At 37.9% G+C, this 18,317-nt stretch overlaps 1 protein-coding gene across 1 annotated transcript in view; it reads left to right on the forward strand.

The window, feature by feature from the left end:
• LOC121294737 (cingulin-like protein 1) overlaps positions 1-16,156 on the forward strand; it is a 29,796-nt gene extending 13,640 nt beyond the window's left edge. The window contains exons 9-19 of the mRNA XM_041218786.1: positions 4,529-4,735; positions 5,526-5,630; positions 5,830-5,982; positions 6,776-6,946; positions 9,714-9,875; positions 10,551-10,640; positions 12,725-12,808; positions 13,373-13,497; positions 13,895-14,003; positions 14,183-14,346; positions 14,606-16,156. Of these exons, the coding sequence (XP_041074720.1) occupies positions 4,529-4,735; positions 5,526-5,630; positions 5,830-5,982; positions 6,776-6,946; positions 9,714-9,875; positions 10,551-10,640; positions 12,725-12,808; positions 13,373-13,497; positions 13,895-14,003; positions 14,183-14,346; positions 14,606-14,720 (1,485 nt within the window). The 3' untranslated portion in view covers positions 14,721-16,156. The remainder of the gene's footprint in view (positions 1-4,528; positions 4,736-5,525; positions 5,631-5,829; positions 5,983-6,775; positions 6,947-9,713; positions 9,876-10,550; positions 10,641-12,724; positions 12,809-13,372; positions 13,498-13,894; positions 14,004-14,182; positions 14,347-14,605) is intronic.
• The last annotated feature ends 2,161 nt before the right edge of the window (positions 16,157-18,317 follow it).

Consider the following 18,317-nt stretch of genomic DNA (forward strand, 5'->3'; position numbering starts at 1 on the left):
TAAAGTTAAAAACAAAAAATTTAAATGTAACAAGTGTGTGATCACTAGTCTGCTCTTAAGAATTCTTAACTTCTTTTACATTTCAGAACAACCCTTTTGGACTGAACTCATTGGAATTAAAAAATTCTTTCTTCCCTCCTATAAATATGAAGACGATTCCAATTTTCTTTTCTTATTTTTTTCCAAAATGTTTGCAAGCATTTTCCCTTTCACAATTATGCCAGGTTATGCCTATTGTTGCTGAGATTGCCCCGCTGTGATTTGCTGTCCTTCTTTGTCATAAAATGTCGCTCTGCTCTTTCTGCCTCCTCACGTTTTGCACTGACACCGGATCCTCATGCAGAGTTGGCTGGTGGAAGCTAGAGCGCTCAATGGTTCCTATTGCTCATTAATTGTAGTGGCATATTCTTTCTGGTCCAACTTTTGATTCAAATTTAATCTTTTTTTTTTCCATAATAGACATTAAAAAGATATAACATCTGAAATGTATTTCTTTGATTCAATTTGATAGCCTCAATAAGGCATCAAAATCAGTTCTCCACATCCATGTTATTTTTCCCAGCTAAGGCTTAATTGAATTGGTCCCTTAAGGTTTAATACATTGGATAACTGAATGCCAAACCATGTATTCACCTGGGCCTTTATTACATTATGTATTGAGCAACTGTATTTCTTGATCATATGACGAGGATTTACTGTCTGATTTGAAATTAAGAACTTAAAAGGGGGATTGGAGAATACATGGAAAGTAGATGGATTATCAATATCTATGGATGGAAAATGACTATTTACCACTGCCACGAATTTGAGATGCAGAGACCAAAAGCTGCAGTGAAGCGCTGTTGCACACATTTATTACACAAAACACAGGAACAAACATACATGCCACGAGGCCCAAAACAAAAGGTTCAAACAAAACAATACTATACCCAAACGCTGCTATCAGGCTGGGCATTCACCTTCGCTGAACAGTTACTAACGGCACTCTGTTTCATACGCTCCATTCCCCTAACTCCCTTCTCCCAAATAAAGGATTTTCTGACCCCTTTATACAGGTGGCCATTCCTTAGTTAGCACTCAATTACATCATTGGAAAATGTTCATACCTGTGTGTTGTCAGGGACAGAATGAACCCCATCCTTGACAACCTTACATTCCCAAACAGACTAAAACAAACTTTTGCCCTGTCGCAACCACCATCTATAGCAGGATTTCCCAACCCTGGTCCTGGGGTCCCCCTGTGTCTGTTGGTTTTCATTCCAACTGAGCTCTCCATTACTGAACTAGACCCCTTTAATATAACTAATAATTTGCTTAATTAGACCTTTTAGACTTTTCAGCTCTTCATCAGTTGCATATGTACAGTTAGTTGTAACATTTTGTACATTACTTGAACCCTGCAACTTTTTAGGAGCAAACAATTAAAAAGGTCCTATTAAGCAAATGTAATAGTTAAAAGGGTTTAGTTAAGTTACTGAGCACTCAGTTGGAATGAAAACCAGTAGACAAACTGGGTCCCCAGGACCAAGGTTGGGAAGCCCTGATTCTGGAGTCAAAGGGTTTGTTGTAAATATAGAACAGGGCCTAGAGGAATGTGTGAAAGTGAACTTGACATGAATTTCTGGAATGTGTTTAGTCTCGATATTAAAAAGGCGGGTGTGTTTTGTGTGACTTGTTTTTAAGGTACTGGAGTCATTGAATGAATATGGCTAGATCGGTATAAATCAGTCTGCATTTAGACTATAATGAATATCCTTTGAGATTGCCTGCCTCCTTTTTTCTTGTTAAAGTAGCATTTGATTTCCTTGTTTTAGTTGGGATGAAAAGAAACACCCGTAGAACTAGGAAGTTCGAAAGAGTTTGGGATTGTTGCGTAAGATTCACTTGGGCTCTAGACTTTTGATGGTGATTGGACTCTCTCCAGTACCTCTCAAGCATCACTTTTTAATTTAGACTGCAAGCTCTTTTCTATGGCCATTAATACTCCCTCCCTGTACTAAACAATTCCAGTGCTAGGCCCCTTTTGTGTCTGAAACTGATTCATTCTAGCACATACCTGGCAGATGGCTGGACAGAACACTACTTGTTGTACTATATATTAGAGAGAAAGCATTTGTAATATTCATTCGGTAAGACTATCTTTCCAGAGGTTTTATTATACACAAGACTGGTGTATAGGCAGGTCAGTTCTCGGCCCTATGAAATTCTGCTACATGGCTGTGGCAAATTGATTTAGATGCAGCATTTTACAAGAGCTTTGGATACGAATGGCTATTCTTAAATGTGCATTTCTTCTTTCTTTCCTGAAGAGAATCCACTTAGGAATCCATCTTAACAGATATTAAACATGTTCTCTCTCCCTGAAATAAAATACGAAGTACCATTACTCACCGTTATTTGTGCTGTTCTGGTAGAAAGATATGTTTCCAACTGGAGTTTTTAAAACTTGCCCTTGTTCTCCTCCTCCTCCTTTTCGTTGTGTTGGAATGAGCAGTGAGGGATTTGTGGCGTTGTGCTATTGGTGATGTCGCATCTTGGCAAGTGGCGTTGCCATGGACACCTGCTTGAAAGCTCTGGGTCAGTTGCGGCCAGGCCTCTCTGACAATGTGAATCTGCTTAAAAATGTTTGTGGAGAGTGCTTGGACTCCCACTTGTACATGTCACCAAATTTGTTTCAGTTCACAAACATTGGCAGTGGCAACAGTGGGCAACCTACAATACAGCCTGTCAACTTTTTGATAGCGTTTTTAGAAAAGTACAAAGAAAACATTGCTGTTCCTGCAGTAGTTACCATGCCCGCACATCAAATGAATGGGCCAAATCATTTGAGAATTCCATTCTCTCACACCCACATAAAATGCAGTACCTGTCTCTCCCTCTTAAAGTAAACCCTGTACACTTGACCCTCATTCATTCCTTCCCAGAGAAGAATTAACTTGTTAAACTGGCTATGAAGCGCTTGGGTTTGTTTGAGGTTAATGATTTACGTTCCTGTTTTTCAAAGGACTGTAACCTCGACTGAGTTCAAGGACAAAAGTCTTAATTCTACTGGAAAACCAGGTTCAGCAATCTCATACGTGAGAAAAAAACTTTGACCTCCTCCCATGTGGATATTTATCAGTCATCTGACTGCTGATTATAAAACATAAGACACACTAAGCACTTAGTAGTTGTGATTAGTTATGTGAACCCCAGTACTGGCATGCCTTCAGTATTGTTAGGAATACTATAACTTTTCCAAACATTGCCAATAATTAGTAGCTAGCATTGGAATTTAGAAGTACTCCAGAAGAACTGGGGGGAAAGTCATTTTTTCTGATTCTATAAAGTCCATCACCTGGAAAGCTTTGACATATTTAACACAGTACCAGCTGTACATCTCAATTAATCATAGTGCAGTGTGTGAAAATCCGAATGTGCAAATCAGACCATTAATCTGCTGATAAGGTATGATATGTTACAGTACATACCATTTCTTATCACCTAGTTTTTTATAATGTAGTAACACTGTACCAGAGCAGAGGAAATATTTACATCCATAAAGATGGGCAGTTGTTACCATAATCTGTATGAAAATATCACCAGTGCTGATTGTAAGGGTTTTGTCCAGTACAGTACATGCTGCTTCTGATTCTCTGTGTTCAAATATATCGGTCTAGACAAATATATGAGAATGTTGGCAAACTTTGTGAAATCTAAAGTGAGCTAAGCTAAATCCACACTTTTTAAATTTTAGACCCTGCAGTTTTCAGGTAGTAAAAAATAAACCTTTTTATTTATTTATTTATTTTTTAATATTATGACAAAATAAATGTAGTTTAACATACTTGCAGGTGCTATAAAAACAGAGATTTAAATTTAGTGACAAACCAGATGGTTTCTTGCTTTTGACTTTTAGCTGAGATTTGTCTTTAGCTACTTGCAGTTGCAATGCTTCAATTCTATGAAAAGTTTGTGTGCATACAAAAAAAAAAAAGTGAATCATGAGTTAATTGATATGGGTAACAAAGCCGGGTATTTAGTAAACATTGAAGTTCCGGTATAAATTCTGTTCATGCAGAAGAGACTGGAAAAACTGGCTAAGACATCATTCCATTCACTGAGCTCCCCAGAGAAGACGAGGCCCCTTTTCACGCTGCACCCTGTGAAAAGCAGCCAAAGTGAACAGAAAGGCCAACAACGGAGTCTTGTCTAATTGCTAAACTTTAGGTTGAATTAAGTGAAAGCAACGTTTTAAATGAAGGAGAAAATAAGACCTTCCTTAAGCAATCTGAATTAAACAGACGTGAGAGTGCAGTTGTTATGTGCAGAGTGCAGAGTGGTATGTTAACATGCACCTTGTATTGAAGTACTTGAACCCTTAACCTAAGTGAGTGGTCATGTATAATCAAACCAGGTTCAAATCCCTATATTATCTGCTGTGACCTAATGTTTGAATACTAACAGTTTCAAAACCAACATTCCCTTTAAAGAACTGGCTGTAAAATAGATGAGTGAATTTTTCTTAAATGCTGTTCACCACACACAGAACAGCGTTTCCCTGTCGAGTGAAAAGGTTGCGTCAGATGAGTTGAAGAACGCTGCTCAGAACCAGGCTAAGCAGCTGATGGATGAGAACGAGAGGCTGAGGAGAAAGATTCTCACGCTGGAGGCGGAAGTTGCAGAGCTCAACAAAATCATTGACAAGATGAAGAGGGAAGAAAGCTGTGCAAAGGAAAAGATGGGCAGACTCGAGGTGATTTTGAATGAATAACTGTGCATGGGTGAGCCAGGTGGAAAGTATGCCTAATATGAAAGTATGCCTAATATGCAAATGAAATCTTCCCATATACGCCAAAAATAATATAACTGACTCTGAATAGTTCAAAACAGCTTTTCCACCATTTCTGTTGCAAAGGCTTGATTGTGTAAGACACAAATGAACCATATGCATTGATGAAAGAATGTTGTTACTTTTCAGTAGAAAATGCAAGGAGCAAGGGGCTCCCGAGTGGCGCATCCAGTAAAGGCACTCCGCGTGGAGTGCAGGATGCACCCATAGCCTGGATGTTACCGATTCAAGTCCAGGCTATTCCACTGCCGATCATGGAGTAGAGTTCCCAGGGGGTGGTGCACAATTAGCAAGTGCCGTCCAGCGCGGTGGAGAAGGCTTAAGTCAGCCAGGGTGTCCTCGGCTCATCGCGCACCATTGACCAGGCCGGGTACTGGCAGGCTTGCTTGTAAGCTGCCCAGAGCTGTGTTGTTCTCCGATGCTGTAGCTCTGAGGTGGCTGCATGATGGTCCTGCAGTGTGAAAAAGAAGCAGTCAGCTGACGGCACACGCTTCAGAGGACCGCATGTGTTTGTCTTCGCCCCTCCAGAGTTAGTGTGGGGGTGGTAAAAGTAAGCTGAACCTAAAAATAATTGGCTATTCCAGATTGGGAGAAAAAATTATAAAAACAATTGGCGATTACTAAAAAAAAAAAAAAAAAAAAAAAGTACAGGGAGCACATGTTTTCACAACAGAGGGTGTATTTGTTTTTGTAGAAAGAGAAGAAAGAGTTGGAAGAAGCACTGGTAGAAGTTAAAGACCAAGAGGAGGAGTTGTCCATGGCCAATAGAGTATTGGAGAGCCGCTTGGAGGACGTGCAGGTAGAAGAATGGTGTCTCTTGAACGTTTTCTAATTGCTTGTATAGTACAAAATTAGTGCTCTATACTTTGTGTTCCCATTCGGTATTTCAAATACATTGTTGTGTTCACATATTAAGCTGTTAACTGTTGACAGACAGTGCATAGTGTATCAAAAATCTATTTCATATCAGATATTTTCTTTTCCATTTCCTTCTGCAGAGAAGCCTTAGCAAAATGACTCGCGAGCACCAAGAACTGAGTGAGAGATTAAAGGAGGAGAAAAGTCAGAAGGAGCAGTTTAAGAGAACCAAGAATGAGGTAGAGGATGAGAGGAGGCATCTGGACAGAACTATTGAGAAACTTCAGAAGGAGGTGAGGGCCTTTTTACTTTAGATGCGTGCAATGGGGGGGTTAGCTACTTCAGAGCTGACATGTGTAATCCAATCACACAGAAAACTGAGCTTATCTGAATTTCATGGGAGCTGAAGCTTACTAATAAAGAATGGGGATAAGGGTAAAACAAGAAGATCCCAGATTCTCATATTTATCTTGCATGAATGAATCTTGTTCTGAAAGGTGCTGCTGTAATCCTTGAGTTTCCCTGAGCCCACGATTGCTTTTTTGAGGAAAGGGGGGAAAAAAAATGTCTGAAACAATGTTGACTGTTTAGTTTTTTCCTAGTATTTTGAAACTAGTGAATTTTGCTGTGTTAAGTTGTAACGGACAGTGTCAGTCTAACTACCAAGAGGAATTATTTTAACAATCATAGGCCCATCTTCATAATTAGTTGACATGAACAAATTAAACAATAACTGATAAATTCAGCTTGGCATTCATTAAAAGCATTTTTAGACCATGCCACAACTTGCAATTGAGATATAGTACTGTGCTGATAATTTTTAGTGGATTTTTAAAGCATTGATGTTCATTAAATTTAATTTTGAATTTAGCTCTTTTTAGCATTTTAATGTTACCGCACTCTGTGTTTTGTACAGACTAATGGTTTGAATTAATTTTAGACCTTCAACCAGAGACTCTTCACTCCTGATGCAGGTGGACACTGGAGGTCGTGGTAATACTGGGGTTGAAAGGTTTCCTTTTAGGTAAGTTGTTCTCATGGTAAGTCCCTTGAGTTATTTTGAAATCCTCTTTGTTCATGTTTCAGATGAATGAGATAGCAGAGGCTTCACAGAGGTCCACACTCGATCTGCAGGTCCAAATCGATGAGTACAAGGAAAAGAACCGCAAGGAGATGACTGATTTGCAAAGACAGCTGAGAGACAAGAGTGCAGAGCTGGAGAAGTCTCGCCTGGCAACCAAGAAGCTGCAGGATGAGGTAGGGGTGCACTCTTCTGACCAGCTATTTAACCTCCAACCCGAAGGAATGAAGGCATGCTTAACACAATGGATCTGTGGCGAAATCCCTTGTGTGAAACTGTTCTTCTGTAAGAAATACCGCACTTGACAGTGATGTAATTGCTGTGGAATTCCAAACTTGCATATTGATGCAGCTTCACAATACATGGGGGTTAATGAGCTGATTGACACATTTGTATCAATCATTTTATATTGTCAAATGAGGCACCATGTGGCGTGGATGTGGAAGCTATTGTGAAGTTTGCACAAGGTTTTAATAGAAAAAGTTTCTCGGGGGCAGTATTCAAGTCCCAGATCTTTTGTCTTGCACTGATTTGCATAAATGATTGCATACCCTGTTGGACTACCTCACCAGTCGCAGAGACAACAGTAGTCCTTTAACACGTCCTATACAGCAATGAGTGCAAAACGTCATACAGTGCATGGTTTCTTATTCAGGGAGATGCACTTAAGCACAATCGGATGACAGTCCCATATAGGGTATTGAATACAATAACACAATACTACATTACAAAGCCCTCCTATAACAAAGTAATGCCTTGTTTTATCTCATGCTATCCCTATTTTAACCCATGTGGTCAGTGTTTAACCCCTCACACCTCCTGTGTGGTATGCATGTGCTCTTTAACCCTGGCTCTGCTAAAAATCTATGGAATTTCTATTGTTGCTAATGAGAATATTTGTGAGATGGGTTGATATAGAGTAGGGTTATACGCCTTGTTCTGAGAGTTGCATTACACTGATACTTTTGTTCAGGTAATGAACCCAAGTCTGTCATTCAACACTATTGCTTTGTCCATGGCCATGTTCCACTCTGGAATTTTAAACCACCAGACTCCATGCTTTTCATTATACTTTAGATTTTTTAATGGCTCTTCAGTGCACCTTTTGTGGAAAGATGTTATAGACAAACGCATAGCGTGCAATGACCACATTTTGAACTTCTCGCCAGTGCACCTTCACCATTTATGAAACGGTTGGACCAGTGTGAAAATACAGTTCTACAGAAGTTTAAATTTATCTGCTGGCACATTTAACAGCATTTCATCTGGGGCTGTTATTCCTATTGTAGAAGTGTAGTGGTTTGAGCTGGTTTTTCTTCTGTTTTAACATCTGCTTGCAGTGACTTTTGTGCAACTGAAAACTGATGTCTTGGGAAAAACTGGCTGTGGTGTTCTTGTTTTGAAAGAATTTGCTAAAGGAAGCCTGCTTTCCATCCACTAGTCCTATCTGACAGTGCTACCCTAAACTCACCCCAGAGCTGTAATGACTCGAGTCAGACTCGAGTCGCGTCATTGTCATCAAATGATTCGACTCGACTCCCTGCAAGAAAAGACTCGTCAGTGCTCAAAAGACGTGACTCGACTCTAGTCTCGCACAAAAATCTCCATCTGACTCGAATCATTGTCTTTGTGATAAAATACATTTTAAAAATCAAAATGCGCGCAGCGGCAGCCGTCATCTTGTAGCATAAATAGAACAGGCGCGAGCAGTGAATGTCAAGACTGTTGCTAAGGAAACACTTTTCTAGTCTATAGCACCGTTCTATGATCAAAATGTCATAAGCAGCAAGCTGGAATCAAGCATAATATGAGGCGGGAAGAAGACATCGGTGCAAGTTAACTGTATATTCGGCAATATGGAAAGCAGCGCACTGAAAGTGCCTGCAGTGGTGGAGTTCTTTTTCAAAGATTGATTGACTGTAAAGCAAAAAACTTGAAACATCGTCTAACTTCACCCAACATTTGAAGACTAAGTACCTTGACCATTAAGCAATTTTACTCTTAAGTTAATATTAACATTGAGCAGTATAAAAAATGTGTCTGTGTAATGCATACCTGCCAAGTCTCCCATTTTGACCAGTTTTTCGGACCAGTCAGAGAGAGAATATTTAGGACCAAGGTACAGTAATTATTAATACTAGTGCGTAGATTCAGAGCACAATGGGCATATAGTGCATTACCGCACCCCTATAATGCCCTTCATGATATACTGCAACATCCCTGTATCCCAACTACAGTAAATTGTGTTGGCGCTGAAACCGAAATGTCTCAAAATTGGTGATGTTAGCTCTGTGCAAAGGTCGTGGTAATCATATATATATGATGAGACTTGGTTACAACTCTGGCTCACCCATGCAGCTCCTTTTTCCCCAGTGTTGCTAATGAATGTTGTCATTGTTTCCAGTCTTTATCAGAGGGATAGTCAGAATTAGTCCATTTCTTTTTGGCCAAGTACTTTTAAAATTCTCAGTTGGTTTTCAAACTTTCACCCCCATCACTATCTTTTCTTGTTCCATTTGCCTTGTCCAATATGGAACATCCTTATTACGAATGGGTTATTATTTTGTATTCTTTAAGATTGTATTCTGAGTCCAGTATGTAATGCAGTGTAATATGCTTACATCTGTGAGATGGAATGCAAACAAATATTCAAATTAATTATGGATACAGTTAATTGCAAAGGCTGAGATTCCTCTGTTTAAGTGTTAAAACAGAATAAGGATTTTAAGAGAAATCCTCCCCAGAGATGTTTAGGTTTCTGTAAGGCACCATCTTGTGGTCAAATATGAAAACAGCACTTTGGGATCAAAGTGATTACCCTATGTTAATGTAATAAAAGATTTTAGTTTGGAAAAATATTCCAAACAAATGCCCTGGGTTTTTTTGTTTTTTAAATATCCATGTAGTTCTCCTCCTGATTTTTTTAATTTTTTTTTTTTAAAGATGTCTATCCTGGCAGAAGATTTAAAACAGTGTAAGACAGAGAGAGATGAGGCGATTTTCAGAGGACAGCACTTGGAACAAAAGGTTTACGACCTGGAAGTCGAAATGGAGAACAAATCCCACGTCAAAGATGACCGATCACGACAAATAAAACTAATGGAGGTACTGCTTCTGCACACCACTGCTTTTTAAACACATAAGACGCTGCAGAATGTTTGGCAAGATAGATACCTGTGGGTTTTGGAGAATTTCTTTTCACATTTTAGAGAAATGGGTCTTAAAACCATATAAAATAAAAAATGTGGGATCGTGGTGTTGAGCAGAAGCATGTCAGATAAGATACTTGATACAGATTTGTAATTCGGACAGTTTTTTCCGTTTCTGTTTTAGGTCAATTCAATATAAAAATTTTACTTCTGAAAGTAAAGAAATTATACTTGCATAATAAATAGTCATATTAAGTAAACTTTTAATTTCACATGTTACTAAAGGCTTATATATCGGTAAGCACCGTGTTTTAAATAGAACTGTGTTTACGTTTACACTGCACTTGACTTTGTTGTAGGTAATATGCAAGAGAAATGGTTTTTTTTTCCCATTCAAGCACAAATCTTTCCATGTACCTAATTCCTGTCTAGAACTTCAAAGGTCATCTCCACAGGAGAGTTTATTTTTTTAATTTTTTTTCACTGCAATTTTATGTTGCAAGCTGGCCCATATCTTAAAAGGTCAGTCGTTTTAATGCTAAACAAGGTGCACATATGGTAATCATTTCAAAAATATTTATGTGCTCTGTGGACAACAATAATTATTATTCTCAAACCTTTTCTCCTGCAGGGCAAAATATCCCAGTTAGAAACTGACCTGGAAGAGGAGAGGAACAGTGGGGATCTGCTGATGGACAGAGTAGACCGGGGAAGAGAACAGGTAAGCATTGCGAGATGCAGTTGCCTGTAACCCACATAGGGGCATCAATTTAGCTGATCTGTACAGTTACATCTCTTGCTTACGGTTATCAGTTTACAATGCTTTAATACTGTGCTGATCTTGGTGTTGAGTGTGTGTTGTGTTTGTTGGAAATTTACTGGAGAATGAAAGGAGACTAGCAATGCACCACAGTGCCATACGTGTATGACCTTGGCTCTGAGAACTGTTGGACTGAAGCCACGTTTACAGTATGATTGGAGCTAGACATGTAATGGCCTGCAGCACTTCAGACATATAGCAAGGTTTCTGAGATTGCCATGAATGAATTCGTACCCCATCTTATTTATCAATGCCACATGAGAGCCATACTGTAATACAGAGGACCGTCTTTTAAACTACAATTAAAACATCCTTCCTAAGCTTTACATATTTTAGTAGCAAATAACATTTAGGTCTTGATTTGTAGTAAACTTTATTTTACTAAAGAACACTTACTGGCATTACTGATTCACTCTCAAGCAATCTTGCTTTTCCTCTGTCTACTCCTTGTATTACTGGGCAATGGTACAATATAATACTGGATTATTATTATTTTTTTACCTTAATTATAAAACTGTTGTATCCAAAGGCATGATCAGTGTTCCGATAGCAGACAAGGGAAAGAGCATGTAGTACAGAAAGAAGAATGCACTTCCTTCAGTACAGGCAGTTTGGAGAATGCACTTCCTTCAGTACAGATAGTTTGGAGAATGTACTTCCTTCAATACAGACAGTTTGAAGAGTGCACTTCGTTCAGTGCAGATAGTTTGAAGAGTGCACTTCGTGCCTAGCTGCTAGTGTTTTATCAGGAGGGCTCTGGATTACTGTGCACCTGCTCCTCTGCTGGCACCAGGTGTACAGTGCTGCTAAATGAGTCTGGGAATAAGCTTCCTTTTCCCTGAATATAGGATAAAAATGTGATTAGCTTTGCTGAGTCTAAGCCCGTTCCACACTGCTGACTCTGCTCCCTGGAGCATTTAACTGTTTGCACCAATATGTAGGCCATCCTTCAATAGCACTGTCCCCATTCAGCTTCTAATTGGCATAAAATATTGACTATAGTAAGTTCCTGTTTGAAAAAGAGCCCATTCTATATCACGTGAATGTGCTTCTTTTATTTTATTCAATATCAATGGAAAGTGGCAGAAAGATGCTTTTTATGGAGGGTGTTTCTGTCCAACAGCCAGAAAGGAGGGCTGGTTTTATTTATTTATTTATTTATTTAATGTTTTTTCTCTCCAAGCTGTGAGCTAGCTGGAAGAGCTCAGTAATAACCACTTGCAGCTGCACGGTATGTGAGCTGTTTGGATCAGGAATTTAAACAAACTAGAATATCCAACAAGGTTTTTCAGAAGGGTAAACTATGAAAATTGGTGTTTTTATTTGTCACAGTCTGGGACATTTTCCAAAGAGTCTTGGGAATAAGTACCATAGTGGCCTTGCACCATGTGGTATTGTGAACTCTTAGGCCTGCTAATCTGTTTATGCAAGATGCAAGCTAAATGCTAACTTTCTAATAGCTATTACGACCTTCACATTGTGTAACATGTTCTTGCTCTTTAGAAATGAGACTGCTTTATTGCAATGTTCTTGTTTTTAAAAGGGCATTTTACAATGACTTGTGCTCCAGATTAAAATGCACATATTGACCTTTTGTATTGATAAAAGAAGACCCAAGGCACAACATTATGTACTTAAATGTAAATGAAAGTGTTTTGGGGACATATTATAATGTTCAATCCTTTTGCTTGTTGTACCATTTCAGGCTTGCTATTCTGGCCATTGCAGATTTTAAAAATATTTTGCTACTGTAGGAAGTAGTGCAAAAATATTAGTTTTATTCAGTATGTTTTGTATACAATGCATTGACGGAATATCAGACAAAGGTTTGACAAGAACTTTTCTGACGAGAGATTTCTTTTTAGAAGTACCAAGGGAAAAGTTTGTTGTACAAATATAATGGAAGAAAAGCAGGCGTGTTGAGACATCTCACAACTTGTGAAGGATGTCTGGATAATGACTCCACTTTTTTTTTTCACTGACAGTTGGAGCAGATGAGGAATGAACTTCTGCAGGAGAGAGCTGCGAGACAGGACCTGGAGTGTGACAAGACCTCACTGGAGAGACAGGTAAAGTACTTGTCAGGGACCCTATTAATCTCATTACAGCCTGGGGAAAATAAAGGATGAAATGGAACATTGTAGAAATATAATATATATATAATATAGTATATATATATATAGATTTATATATATATATATATATATTTTATATATATATATATATATATATATATGTATATATATATATATATATATATATATAAATCCAGTCTTTAGGTCCGCTTTCCAACCCTTTTCTTCGCCTTTTTTATAAAGACTATATTGTTACACTAGGTACCCATATAAAACTGGGTTGACTGGAGGCTTGCAGTGAGCTCAGATTTGCTTAAACTAGACTGAGAAATCTCAGATACCCATTCCCAGTTACCAAGGGAGAGCTGAGGCAGTGGTCCCTAAAGAATTGCCAAACCAGCAAGACGAGCATACTAAACACACACTTTATCATTCTGTCGTTGAGGTTTTTCTCCCTTAGCATCCTGAAACAGCCTGAGATGTTAATGAATTCAGTTAAAATACCCAGAGGGAAGAATTTATTTATTTATGTATGTATTTTATTTATTTTCTGTGCAGAACAAAGATCTGAGGAGCAGAGTGGCACATCTTGAAGGTTTCCAGAGATCCAACAAGGATGGAGTTGTATCTCAGCTGGAGTCCAGAGTTCATGAACTGGAAGACCGGTTAGAAGGGGAAGAAAGGTAAAGCTGATTGCCTCCTGCCAAGCACAGGAGCATTGGGAGATTTGAGTTATTTCCCTTTGAAACCAACTTTAACTGTTATAAAGTCAGATAAATAAATGACCCATCCTGCCTTAGTTTACTGTTGCTACTAATATGTTTTTTGGTTTTTTTGGAATCGGATTTAAACGTTATCATGTGTCATATTCACAAAACAAAGGGTTTTTTTTTTTTTTTTTTTTCAACAGAGTGGGTTTCTCTTCATTACAAACTCTGTTTAACCAAAGAGTTTAGAAACACTCCTTAAAACAGTACTTGAAGTTTTTTTTTTTAATAGCGTAATTGTAATTTTTAAACCGGAAAGGAAGTGAGGATTGCTGGGATCCAGGGTTCATTTAGTGCTGCTCTTTTCCTCCAGGGAAAGGGCTAATCTCCAGTTAACCAATCGAAGGCTGGAATGGAGAGTCAAGGAGTTGATGATGCAAGTGGATGATGAGCACACCTCGCTGACTGACCAGAAAGATCAGGTAGGAAAGCATCTGTCCTAAGAATCTGCTTAGTATTCAAAATTAGTAATTGCACATATTTTTGACTATATGGATTAAATTGTACAACAGTGTACATGTTTAAAAAGATTACGAGTTGAAGCTGTAAAAGTGATCAGCCTTTTTTTTATGGATTGTATGGTGAATCCGAAATGTTTCAGCTGCAACTGCGTTTGAAAGCTATGAAACGGCAGCTGGATGAGGCAGAGGAGGAAATCGAGAGACTGGAACACGGCAAGAAGAAGCTGCAGAGGGATCTAGACGAGCAAACTGAACTCCATGATCAACTACAGGGGCAGCTCAATACACTTCGGAACGAAATGAGGTGAGCTTGTTTCACGGGATTCAACATTCCTCCTGCAAGCAGCAGCTCGGACCAGAAGCTGTCCTGTAGCTTTGTACATTTCTAGTGTTTCAGTTTAGCGCACGCCAATTAAAACACATGGGAATTAAAAGGTGGATTCCAAACTTCCTGGTAGGTAGTTACTATAGAGCATTTATTATACATCATTTGTACTTAGTAGAAAGAGACGATTATAATTGCACCAGATATTGTATAACAGATTTTTTTAATTTTTTTCCAGACGAAAAAACACATCCTCAAATGTTCTAGGTGACCTTGACGATGACGAGGATGATGATTTAAGTATTGATGGAGAGAGTTTCCGTGGCGCTTCTACGGGATATGCTGCCTTATGAAAACCTCCTGTTCTGAATGTTTTCTCTCGCTGTAGAATCTCTCTCTACAGCGGGATACAATGTAGAAGAAAATACTGAGCAGTTAATATTTAAACACACAAACACACACACACACACACACACAGGGATGCTCCAGAAGCACGTTGACAAAATTTGCCTCCCGATTGTTATGATCGGACATCTGAAAAATCCACTCCAACACGCTTTCAAATGATGCATTTAAATCCAGATTGTAAGAGCACAGCCATTTTCCACATTGAGCAGGTCATTGTAACTTTTCTTTAACTAGAGTTCTTTACAAAAAATGTTGGCAAGTCTAGTCTCTTTCCCTCTGACAGTAGGCATTGTTCATGCAATTCCCTATACTTCCCTATATTTCATTATGTAATTTTCTGTGGGATTTTTTTTTTTAAAGTTAATATTACCCCTAACTTGTATGCTGCCAGTGTTCTTTTAGCCTTAAACTGATTTGTAAGGAACCTGTTCTTATTTGTGTGTCATTATAGAAGAAGAAAATATATTGTGCATCAATGACTGCAAATGAAGGCTTTTTTTAATGAAGGGAAATTGGCTTGTGGGATCGTAGGTAATAGGTGTTTCTTTTTAAAGTTTTTCTTAAGTTGTATGGTTTAAATATAAAGCTTTTTTTTAAATGATGAACTGCATAGCCAGGTGTGTAAAATGAAAATGAAATGTAAAGTTTTTTTTTTTTTTTTTTTTAAGTTTGTATTCAGATTTATAAATTACAGGACCAAACAGATGTTTTTGTTTATTTCATCAAATCCCTCTATACTATATTGTGTGTGCCATTTTAATGCAGCATTTATTTTATGTTTACTGCAATTGTGGCTTTATAAAATTTAATGCAGTTAACAATATAGGTTTTATATGTTACGCTTCAATTTCGTGATTATTACGTTGCAGCTTTTTATGGACATATATCATCTTTAATGATTTAACTGATCCTGAATATTCATCGTTGCAGGCATCTCCTTTTTCTTCAAGTCACATACATATTTAAAAGTGATTTCATTTGTAGAATTTTGCATTGTCTTCTAGACTGTCTAAAATCACAGGATTGAGTGGTGTATGAGGGGAAATCAGTGTTGATTTTAGACACAAAGTGAGTAACTTAGAAACCATAGTGTTGGCAAATACAGCAACATCATTTTAAAAATGATTACACATTGAAATGCGTTGACTGCACAGCATTGTGTTGACAATCGCTAAACTGTACCATGCCATGACGCAATGCACGGTTTTGCATATTCTGCTCCCCTTTAGCACTGATGGTATTCCAGTTGCAAAGGTGACTGCTTTGCCTGCTGCTGCCCCTCAAGCTATTGGGGATGGGTCAAAATAATTCTACTGCTACCTCTCCCTGTACTGTATAGCAGGAAGTCATTTTAAGTAAAGGATTATTAGTTTAACCCTCACATTGACTGGCTGTGTGTGGTTTTTTTTTTTTTTTTTTTTAATGTTTGAAATTTAGGAAACTGAACTAAAAAAAAAAAAAAATCCATTATTGGATTTAATATAGTGTGACGGGCAAGCTCAAGTCTATGCTGTGTTTTGATATGAATTGAGGTACGAGTGGGACTGATTTTAGCTCAATGATCAGAGCTGGGGTTGTAGAAGTTGATACATGTGTGCACAGAATTGCATCTCTTCATTTGCGGCCAGTTTCAAAGTCCTCTTCTAAAGAATTCCTTTGTTTTCTTTTACTCTACTCTAAGCTGCCTCTATATCACATTTCTGAATTGGGTTAATGGTCAGTGGCCTTTGTCTGTTTTAAAATCCACCCGTTCTTGTTAAAACATCAGACACTGTTGTATTTGAACACCACAATCTTAGGAATAAAGTAAGTGGTTTTGAAGCTCCTGAGGAAAATCCAGACCTCACAGAAGCCTTGCCCTACGTCTCTTCAGCCGTGGAGCACAGTAAATGCAACCTTTTTATTGTTTAGTTTTTTAGTGTGTTTTCTTCTGTTGGGACCAACTTTTCTTTATTTCTCCAAAGCTCAGCACCAACAAGGAATTCAATCCACTCTGGACATAAGTGAAGGAGTGTACATTCTTTGAATTCCAGCAGGACCGTGGGTCAGTAAATGAGTAATCTTGCTATTAAAGATGCATGGGGCGCTGCTAAGAAGGCGTTGTTGTCTTCATAGAGATTTGTATTTCTTTTTTTTTTTTTGTCATTTTAAATTTTTTCAATTAAGATTTCCCACTTATTTTACTTTCAGTAGATTTTTAGTTAAAGGAATTTGGCGCTTGTGAATACTGTGTTGGTTTTCACCCTAACCTAATCTACAGCGTCTAAGATCATTTTTTATTTTATTAAAAGGATGTTGAAATTGTATATCTGTAACCCAAGACACCAATATTACATTAAGTTTTAGTGTTGTTGCATGATTAAAACCAAGGTCTACACAATAACCAGGCACAGAAAAGGAGCGCTACGTACTTCAGCTGCCCACTGCAGCATTACAGGTCATTACTGGAGATGCCAAACGCATATCTTTTAAATATTTGTGCCATGTCTCAGAAAAAAAGTTTGTTCTTAAGGGTGCATGCATGTCTGGTACCACCTTGAGAAGCAGTTTAAAAAGCAAGTAGCAATCTTGAGTAAATAACAGATTTTAATCTTAAATATGTGGGTATTGTTAGCTGAGATTATTCCTTTCAACTAGTTTTTCAGTAAAATGTTGGCTCATAAATGGTTTTCATACCAGTAATTGTGTTTTTATTTTATACGGCTCAGTAGTTCATTTTCTACCTAGTGTTTGCAGCTTTCGCTGAAAATAACATATTTTTGCAGTCTCTGCTGCCCCCTAGCTGTGCCTAACAAAATAGGCTGCCTGATAACACTATGTAACACAATTTTTGTTCCTGGGTAGTAAGTGTTATTTCCTAATTGCTTATGCCTCAAAAGTATAGAGAATGGCTATTATTCCCCACAAACTTTGCTTTTGTGACCAGGACAGTGATATTTCAAAATATCACTATTTCCAATGGGAAAACGGGCAAATGTGTGTCTTTTCGTTCACATAAAGTCAGAAAAAAACAACGTATGAATCCAAATTAACATGTACTTATACTAAAGTAATACAAAAATGACTACAAAAGATTTAGAAGTGAGTAGTTTTTTAAGATTTACAATTATACTGTAAATACACAGTATTTAGGCAGTTTTAGTCTTGCATTTTTAAATATTAGTACAGGACTGTATGCAATGTCTTTTAGTATTTGTTGCATCTCGTAATGCCAATGCTAAACAACATCACTTTAAAGCTTCAGCTATAAACTACTGTGTATTCAGTGAAACTCAAGATGCTGCTGCTACTTTTCACACCAATTAACGCTGTGACAAAGTCTTCTGGCTCTGGAATTGGAATAACCAAAGGAAAAAAACAAGAATATTATCTTAATTCAAGCAGTAGAGGGCAGCACATTGCAAATTCTCTAACTGTTTATTTTTATTTGTATGTGTTTTTGAGAACAACTGGACTTCATCGTATGTTCCAGAACTTGGTCCAATCAGATACAATAAACACATAAATTATTTCAAGGAGCAACATCAAGGAATTTCTAATGA

The sequence above is a fragment of the Polyodon spathula genome, chromosome 19, assembly GCF_017654505.1.
Source record: "Polyodon spathula isolate WHYD16114869_AA chromosome 19, ASM1765450v1, whole genome shotgun sequence".
Taxonomy (NCBI): Eukaryota; Metazoa; Chordata; class Actinopteri; order Acipenseriformes; family Polyodontidae; genus Polyodon; species Polyodon spathula.